The 9,430-nt window shown below is 40.8% G+C and overlaps 1 protein-coding gene and 1 pseudogene across 1 annotated transcript in view; both read right to left on the bottom strand.

The window, feature by feature from the left end:
- LOC129817108 (meprin A subunit alpha-like) overlaps window positions 1-3,316 on the bottom strand; it is a 4,049-nt gene extending 733 nt beyond the window's left edge. The window contains exons 1-12 of the mRNA XM_055872055.1: window positions 3,254-3,316; window positions 3,151-3,175; window positions 2,875-2,931; window positions 2,730-2,770; window positions 2,419-2,494; window positions 2,138-2,255; window positions 1,768-1,943; window positions 1,456-1,677; window positions 1,150-1,296; window positions 760-975; window positions 472-606; window positions 38-364 (exon numbers count right to left, since the gene is read on the bottom strand). Of these exons, the coding sequence (XP_055728030.1) occupies window positions 38-364; window positions 472-606; window positions 760-975; window positions 1,150-1,296; window positions 1,456-1,677; window positions 1,768-1,943; window positions 2,138-2,255; window positions 2,419-2,494; window positions 2,730-2,770; window positions 2,875-2,931; window positions 3,151-3,175; window positions 3,254-3,316 (1,603 nt within the window). The remainder of the gene's footprint in view (window positions 1-37; window positions 365-471; window positions 607-759; window positions 976-1,149; window positions 1,297-1,455; window positions 1,678-1,767; window positions 1,944-2,137; window positions 2,256-2,418; window positions 2,495-2,729; window positions 2,771-2,874; window positions 2,932-3,150; window positions 3,176-3,253) is intronic.
- A 1,903-nt stretch (window positions 3,317-5,219) lies between these two features.
- LOC129817409 (meprin A subunit alpha-like) lies at window positions 5,220-8,993 on the bottom strand (annotated as a pseudogene).
- Window positions 8,994-9,430: the final 437 nt, after the last annotated feature.

Here is a 9,430-nt window from a genome sequence, read left to right as displayed (position 1 = left end):
ATGTGCCCCTTTGAACCAACATTAGCTTGCCCCATACCTGGGATGAGATGAGTGGGACTGGTAGTGAAGCTGTAGGAGAAGGACTGCCGATGCCTGACATCAGAGTCCTGGTCCAGCAGTGTGATGGTGACCTGTCTGTTCCCTGCCGGCCACTCCAGGGCCTGGTCGTTCTCCCCGGTGCTCAGGTGGAAGAAGGCCCCAATGTACCCATTGTAGTAGGAGTTGGGTAGCAGCTGGATGCCGAAGGCGTAGCCCTCGGGGCTGTAGAAACGTGGGCTCTGGATGTACTCTCCTGTGGCGTAACTCTTCATGTACTTGCTGAAGTTCTTGATACGCCATGTTCCACTGGGGCAGCGTGTCTCCGCTAATAAGAATAAGAATAATGACAATAAAAACTTCATTCACATAGCATCTGTCATACACACCAAAGGGTTTTACAGTTACTTAAAATGTTAAGACAGAGTACCATACCTAGGGTGATGTCATCCACCTGGATCCCCCCCAAGGAGTTGGCTGGGTCGCCCCTGATCCCCTGGAAGGCATAGCGGAACTTGGAGTCCATCGTCAAAGGAACGTGGGCAATCTTCCAGGAGTGGTCGTCATCACCTGTGAAAACAGATGCAGGGTAATGATCATTTTTAAGGTTGAACATTTTCAAACAGTACCTGTTGAAGCTATATTATGATGCTACAACGCATAGCACAGCCGTGGTTTATCAGATTATTGAGCATGGCTCTTCACCAGTATTCTCAAGCCTACCTATGAAATTCCCAGCTGCAGTAGGGGATAAGACTTTGCCCTTAGCATCCTCCTTCCTGGTCCAGACCACCAGCTTGTCCTTGGAGCTTCCTGTCATCTTGTAGAAGAACTGCAAACACTGCAGATTCCTCTTGGGGTGCAGGACCCTGGATTCCAGAAAGGCTGAGTCGCCTGCCCGGCCGGTGTCGGTGTAAAAGTTCATGAAGAACCCTGCGTCTACACAGATCACAAACAAGATGTTATCATAGATGTGTTATGGTAAAATAGTCATGAATGCCATTCAGAATGGTTGATAGACCTGTGTCCACCCTTGCGATGTGTAGGGGCAGGAGTTTTTTTCCGGACAATGTCAGGGATCCTGACCCTAGTAATACTGTATGTTAACCCTACCTTTGCACTGGCCAATGAGAGTGTGGTCATGAGACCCTGGCTGGCTCATGATGCGTACCCAGTCACCATCATCGTTACGGTTCTGGATCATCCCACAGGTGTTGACGGTCTCAAAGGCACACTGGTCCAACAACGTCAGAGAGGAGGCTACAGGACAGACATCATACACAAGCACACTAAGCAAACTTAATCAGTTAAACACAACATAAGTTAAACACAACATCAGCAGTTTTTCTGGTCAAATCAAGTGATTAGGAAAAACGTGATGGTCCTCCTGATCATGTGACCTGATCAGGAAAAACTCACAGCAGTTATACATCCTGTTGAGCCTCAGTAGATCCAGGCTGCTGAAGTCATTGTACTGGCCCAGCACTTTGGTCATCTCTGGGTCCTTGGCTGTGATGGTTGGGTACCGTGGGTCTTTGTTAAAGGAATATGGACCGTAATGCATGATAGACTCGTAGTCGTATGGCGTGTTCTGGTCGGTGATGAAATTATCAGCGTATTTATCAAAATTGTGGTCCATACCTGTAGAATGTACATACAAAGGTTGTGGTAAGTTTTAAAATAAGGCTTGCCATGCGAAAATGTTTTGGATGTTCAGCTCTTGAAACTTACCAGGCAGGACCTGGTCCCACCAGATGTCCACATAGTCATCTCGGTCGGTGCGAGACTGTTCGTGGTAAAAGCCCAGGGCGTGGAGGAGCTCATGCATTATGGTGCCTTTGTAGTCACAGGATGGGCCCAATGACAGCTGTTGCCCTGTCTGTAGGTCGCCGACCATAGACCAGCACCTGCAACAATTCCGTGATGCCACAGCATCACGGAACACCAGAGACCAATCTTATCCACATAGTGCCAGTGTGGGTGCAGACCTTTGTTCCAGCCAAGCAGTAATACACAAGATTCAACTAAGGCTGTTAAGACTGTGATCATTAGCAGAATCGGGTGGAGGAGTAGACTCATATATCAGAAAAACAAACTATACCCATCTAGCTTTTCAAATTTGATAAAGCTCTTCTCTCCTTCATAGGGTTTGAAATCCACACAGGATTTCAGCCGGTACATCTCAAAGGCCTGGAAAATGACCCCCTTGGCATTCAGGTCTGAAATACAAACAAGGGATTAACGGACTTGTGATATTATAATTTGTATGTGTATTGATTATAATGGCATTGGTAGCAATACCCATAGTTTAGTCTTCTTTAATCATGGTTTATCACCAGTGTATTTCATGTTATTAGGATGAGAGATGGTGCACATTTTTACCAAGGCTGTCAGCCAGTATGTAAGGGATGGGGAATTTCCACCTGAAGGCTGGATCCACAAGGGCATTGCGCCCAGGCTGATAGAGTGATATAACTTTTATTACAACACTTAATTATTGATTGCACCGGACGTACTATCGTTGTCTTTATTGAAATCACATCCATCAAAATCTAGATCGTTAAAAGGTCAAAGTTTCATTTATAGAGTGCGGGATATTTATCACACTTATTTTTTTTATTGAAAGCCCTATTTTTTCTTCTAAGTGGAAACACCGAACATACAATGAAAGGTTTAGCACAGTATTAACTTACATTCAATGCAATGTCGCCCTCGACAACAGGGGTCTTCAATCCTATGGAAAATCAAAGATAATAGACATGGAAGATAGTTTTAAAACACCACAAAATATAATATCAAATACATACACTGTATACCAGTACGCACAAAGAAAGTTACCTGAGTTGACGAAGGGGATGTCTCGCCGTATCACCTCATCAGCATCAATGGCAAAGGCTACAATAAGATCCACAACGTTAGACGATGAATGTATTTTAATTTTGCTATAAACCCATTTGAACACTTTTTTTAGACATGTCTTGAACTACAAATATGTCTTGTTATGTAAAATAACTCACCAATGTGACATAAGCACCATAAGGATGGGATACATTACAAATGTATACATACCATACGATTTGATTAATTATAGGTTAAATAAAAAATCTTTCTCACATTTCTCCTTTGACATCCGCCTAATCTGTGAAGTGAGATGAGAATGTTGTTTTCAAAATCACGCATTCATGGCAAATGTATTAGATAGAGAGAGAGATCTTACCGTGAATGCAGAGGACGGAGACAGCAGCAGTCCCAGACAGCACAAGACCCCCAGTAGTGACATTTTGGAGAGGTTGACCACAGACCTGATACCACAGCACTAATTAAAGCCCTTTAAATACTCTTAATACATCAAGCTGGAAGGGAAACTTTGACCCACAGGTGATCATGTTACATATTTAAAGCTTCAATATAACACCAATACTTTATTGTTGTGTGGAAACTGTCTTGTCAGGTTCAGTGGAAAGTTTTGGCTAATAATCAGATATGGCCATGAAAGTGATAAGTGTTGATAAGTGTGTTCAAGAGTGCAATAGTGGGGTTTTGAGTTCTGCTAGCGTCCATTGGTAACAACATAGTAATTACACTGAACCAAAATATAAACCCAACATGCAACAATTTCAAAGATTTTACAGTTAATTTAAGGAAATCAATCAATTGAAATAAATTGTTGGTCACAGATACCTTAAAAAAGGTAGGGACGTGGATCAGAAAACCAGTCAGTATCTGGTGTGACCACCATTTGCCTCATGCAGCGTGACACAGCTCCTTTGCATAGAGTTGATCAGGCTGTTGATCGTGGCCTGTGGAATGTTGTCCCACTCCTTTTCAATGGCTGTGTGAACTTGCTGTATATTGGCTGGAACTGGAACACATTGTCGTATTCGTCGACCTAGAGCAGCCCAAACATGCGCAATGGGTGACATGTCTGGGGAGTATGCAGGCCATGGAAGAACTGGGACATTTTCAGCTTCCAGGAATATGCTACAGATCCTTGGGACATGGGGCTGTGCATTATCATGCTGAAACATGAGGTGATGGCGGCAGGTGAATGCAACGACAATGGGCCTCAGGATCTTGTCATGGTATCTCTGTACATTCAAATTGCAATCGATAAAATGCAGTTGTGTTCATTGTCCATTGCTTACGCCTGATCATACCATAACCTGACCACCACCATGGGGCACGCTGTTAACAACGTTGACATCAGCAAACTGCTTGCACACACGACACCATACATGCTGTCTGCCATCTGCTCGGTACAGTTGAAACAGGGACTCAAGAGATGGTTTCTGACAGCTTGTGCAGAAATTCTTCGCTTGTGCAAACCCACAGTTTGGTCTCAGTGGCTGGTCTCAAAATATCCCGCAGGTGAAGAAGCCGGATGTGAAGGTCCTGGGCTGGCAGGGTTATACTTAATATGCGGTTGTGTGGCCGGTTAGACATACTGCAAAATTCTCTTAAACAACGTTGGAGGTGGCTTATTGTAGAGAAATTAAAATTGTATTATCTGGTAACAGCTCTGGTGGACATTCCTGCAGTCAGCATGCCAATTGCACTCTCCCTCAAAACTTGAGACATTTGTGGCATTGTGTTGTGTGACAAAACTGCACATTTTAGAGTGCCCTTTTATTATCCCCAGCACAAGGTGCAACTGTGTAATGATCATGCTGTTTAATCAGCTTCTTGATATGCCACACCTGTCAGGTGGATGGTTTATCTTGGCAAAGGAGAAATGCTCACTAACAGTGATGTAAACACATTTGTGCACAATATATTATAGAAATAAGCTTTTTGTGCTTATGGAAAATTTCTGGAATATTTTATTTCAGCTCATGAAACATGGGACCAACACATTACATGTTGCGTTTATATTTTTGTTCAGTATATATTTCTATGGGTAATATAACACGCTATGGTAACAAATGCAAACATATTTTAGATGATGTATATGATGATTGAAGTGTGTGAGATAAAATGTATTACAAAATGGACATTTTGAGATACTAAAAGTGAATCATAATAATCCCCTGTCATTTAAGTGACATATAAAGGAGCCATGATCCTCATACGTATATGACTTTAAAAAGTATATTTTACTGTGATCATATCTACGAAGTGTTACGTGATATTGATTTTATTTCATAACAAAAAATCCTGTCCAACAGAAAAAACATAATGAAGCATTTATTTGAAGACTCAAACTTTAATGAAAGAATTTGTGAATAAGAATATTTGAACAGTAAAAACAAATAACATTTCAAGAGTTTTTAGTCATTTTATAAAGTTTTCAAACCAATCAAATTTCCTACAAAATAATTTATATTTACTCACAACATTAGTTTACATAGATTGTGCTGTTATTTTCTGTACTCTTCTTGAGTCTGTCCAAATCCTCAGGACTGCCGGTTCTGCCAAAATATCAAATACAAAGACACGAAAAACTGAATTGGAACAATATTAATGAAAATACAAATGTCAGTCTACTTTAAAAAGTGACTCTCGGAAATATCTCACAAAATCCCCAGCACAAAAAGAAAACAAATTTGAAAAAATGTAAAATAACCAGCTTACCTCCCCTCGGTGGCAGTAAAATATGTCCTCACTCCTTTGGGTTGATGGGAACCTCTGTTTTTATCAGAGATGTTATGTCTATAGAGACATTAAAAGCAGCGTGGCCATTCAATCAGCTGACCTCAAAATCTAACAAGCTCCTATATTTTTTTGTAACCTTTACTTAACTTGGAAAGTCAGTTAAGAACAAATGCTTACCTTCAAAGTCGATAAAGATGATGAGGTCATCGTTTTTCAGGTAGTTCCGTCGTCGCAAGTCGAAATGCTTGATCATGTTGCGCCATCCCCGCGACTCTCCCCTGTAGCACCCACACCCTGGATCGTAGATCCCCACATTGGTTGGATTGTCCCACCACAGCTTCCCATCTGGAGCTGGAGAACACAGAAACATACTGTATATCATTAGACTATTAAATCACATTATAGCTGTTTCATTGCCGTCGTAATATGACCAGATTATGGGCGAGATATAACAAACTAATAATGACGTACTCTTAATCAGGTCTGTAGTCAGACTGCGAGCAGACGACATCCTCAATTGAATGTCAGGATCCTGGTCCATGACCACGATTTTAGCCTGCCTATTCAGGGCCGGCCACTGCATGACCACGTCATTCTCCCCGCTGGCCAGGTGGAAGTACATCCCAGTGTAGCCACCAGTGTGGTCACTGTAGTCAGAGATGGGACGCACACGTACACCATAACGATAGCCCTCTGGGCTGTAGAAGACTGGAATGCATGACGGACTCATAGTCATATGGCGTGTTCAGGTCTGTGATGAAGTCGTCCTCATACTTTTTAAAGTTGTGCTCCTTTCCTGTAGATATGCAGGTTACAGAATGTGTTATTCAAAATTGTTAGACGCTTGTAAATCACTTTTCCAAGTAAGATTTGCTCTTATTCTTTTGTGTGGATTGTGTTTTTTTTCTTATTTCTAGGTATTACTGCGCTGTTGGAGCTGAAAACACAAGCATTTTGCTCTACCTGCGATAACATCTGCAAATCTGTGTACACCACCAATACACTTTCATTTGATACACAACTGATACTTGTATCTGCCACCGTCTGTGGTTAATTCCATCACACCCACCTTCTGTGATTTGGTCCCACCAGATCTTGACATAGTCGTCTCTGTCAGAGCGTGACTGCTCATGGTAGAAGCCCAGAGCGTGGAGGAGCTCGTGCTCCACGATGGCCTTGGTGTCACAGCGCGCCCCTATGGAGAGGTTCTGTCCTACCTTATCATCTCCTACAAATGACCAGCATCTGTGGCCGTCACAGACAGGATTACGCATTATGACAGGAGAGTAAACACAAAATCAAATCAAATTAAATCAAATGTTATTCGTCACATACCGAGAAATGCTTACTTAATAGACCTTAATTATACCTAAGTGTCGATTGACACAATCCCCATCAAAATCTGTCAATTTAAGCTAGAGATATCCATTTTTTTTGCATTGGATGTTTCTCAATCCACCTCCGCAGATGTCACGGTGAAAGGTGTTTGTCACACCATGAGACATCCCAAAAAAATCGGTCTTCCCACGAAAACGCCTGTAGCTTCTGAACTATTTTGCCTATTATATACCTATTATCACCCCCACAAGTGTCAGGGGACTCATCTGAAGTTGGAACCGTTGATGTGTCAACTTCTGTTTGTTAGTGTCCAAACCATTACGGCTACAAACTTATGTGACCCCACTGTGGAAAGGGGAGATTCTCACGAAAACGATGGTGTCATGGGACTCGTTTGAAGGTAACCGGTACTAGTTTCAAAAAATGAATGGAAGTATGAAGGTAGTTTTCTGCCTACCCCCCAAAAGGGGTTAAATATGTGTATAAAAAAAGCGCAATATTTCTGAGCTCCTAGATATATGACAGACACTTAAAAAACATTTATGAATGTGTTTTTCAATGTGTTTCTATGGGCTATAGTAGTAAAAGCCTAATGTAATATTTTATCAATCATTTTTTTATATATATATTTTTTGAGCCGAAGGGGTCCTAAAATTCTAAATCAAATCGCTAAATGATCCATAAAGGATCCTCTTAACCAAGAAGCCCTTAACCAACAATGAAGAGTTTTAAAAAAGTAAGTAAGAAAAATGTGCTAAAGGAAAAATCGGAACAATCGTACTGATTTACTGATCGTACATCTTACTTCATATTTCACCATAACATTACTGTACTGTGGTCCACACAGAATATGTACCTCATCATAACAATGGTGACATGAAGGACAGTACTCAACAAAATGCTTTAGCACATTCCTCGACTTTACACTAAAAGAAGGGTCACCGTTTATTACAGGTTTGGAATCTGTAGACGCATAGAATGTCATTTCCTTAGATAAGCATTTTCTAATCTGTGCTCTCCATAAAACCTTGTAGTTTATGCTTTGGAGGGACAGATGGTCCATAAAGTTAACCAAGAGCTCATGGCATTACAGTGAATTTGGCTGAACTCACCCACTCAGCTTTGTGAAGGAGATGTATGTGCTTTCTCCCTCATAGGGCTTGAAGTCCACACAGGATTTCAGGCGGTATGCTTCGAATGCCTGGTGAATAACACCTTTCGCATTCAGCTCTGAGGGAGTGAATATGAACTAGTTTTCAGAATGTTGTCAATGACTGTATTTCACTCAGCATTGAGACATGTTTGCTAGAGCCTACATACCCAAAGAATCTGTCAAGATGTAAGGAATGGGAAACTTCCATCTTCTCGTTTCATCCAGGATTGCATTTCGCCTTGGCTGCAAAATCCATAAATTAAATAAATTAGGCTAACTGATTTATATTTAGTCAACTATTACATAGAACAAGGCTATGAAGAGAAGTGTACTTACATCACCTGCAATGTCTCCCTCAAAGAGGTTTAGATCTGCTTCTGAAATATCAGGTAATATACAAATCTATCACTCTCAGTAAAAAACATATTGCCAGATTTGTGAGATTATTGCACATATTATTATATAACTTCAGTAATGTTACAGTTTAACTGAGAGAGTGTAGAGATAATTACCTGAATTGATATCGAGTATATCCTCTCGCAATTCACCTGCATCTGCATCACCACCTATTCATTCAACAGAGAAACCATTCTGTAAGAACACAGAGCGTTATCACACATACACCCTTATGCACGAGACGATCTAGAACTTACCATAACGTGTCGGAACAGCTTGCACCTACAACAAAAAGAGACACTGCTTGACTCACAACATATAATTGATCAAATGTACAATTATTATAATGAAGTCAATTCCTTTTAATAACATACGATGTGTGCCCTACCTTGAACACAACCAGAATTGCAATGAAAGCGGTGATCCTCCATGGCGCATTGAAAGAGCCCATGTTTAATCTGGAGGAGTTGGATATGTGTTTATCTGCTATTGTAAACAGGCCAATAAAGTCAGAGTCTGGATGAAACTTTGATCTATACTGATGTAGGATCTTAATTTGATCACCATTTTGTTGCTAAGAATTTTCTTGCACAGCAGGAAATGCAAAGCTATAAACAATGTATCCACTTTAAAATATCAGACTTGATTTGCTCTAATGAAAATGTATCAATCCCTACAAAAATGTCCATTAATTATAATCCACATAATAATTCACATTTACTGTTGCTGGAGGATTATTTTCCTGTTGTAACAAACTGGCTCAAATTAAGATCCTACATCTGTTTATAATGACTGTAATGAGTAACGTGAACTTAACACTTGACCATCACTTCTCTCTCACTTTGCCGTTCAGTCAGATTTGTCTTGTCATATCATTATCTTCAATGATCTTATCTTGTAACCTTGGCAGATAAA

This window comes from Salvelinus fontinalis, chromosome 20, assembly GCF_029448725.1.
Source record: "Salvelinus fontinalis isolate EN_2023a chromosome 20, ASM2944872v1, whole genome shotgun sequence".
In the NCBI taxonomy this organism is placed as follows: Eukaryota; Metazoa; Chordata; class Actinopteri; order Salmoniformes; family Salmonidae; genus Salvelinus; species Salvelinus fontinalis.
The sequence above is the reverse complement of the archived record's forward strand: the minus strand, read 5'-3'. Positions and strand labels throughout refer to the sequence as shown.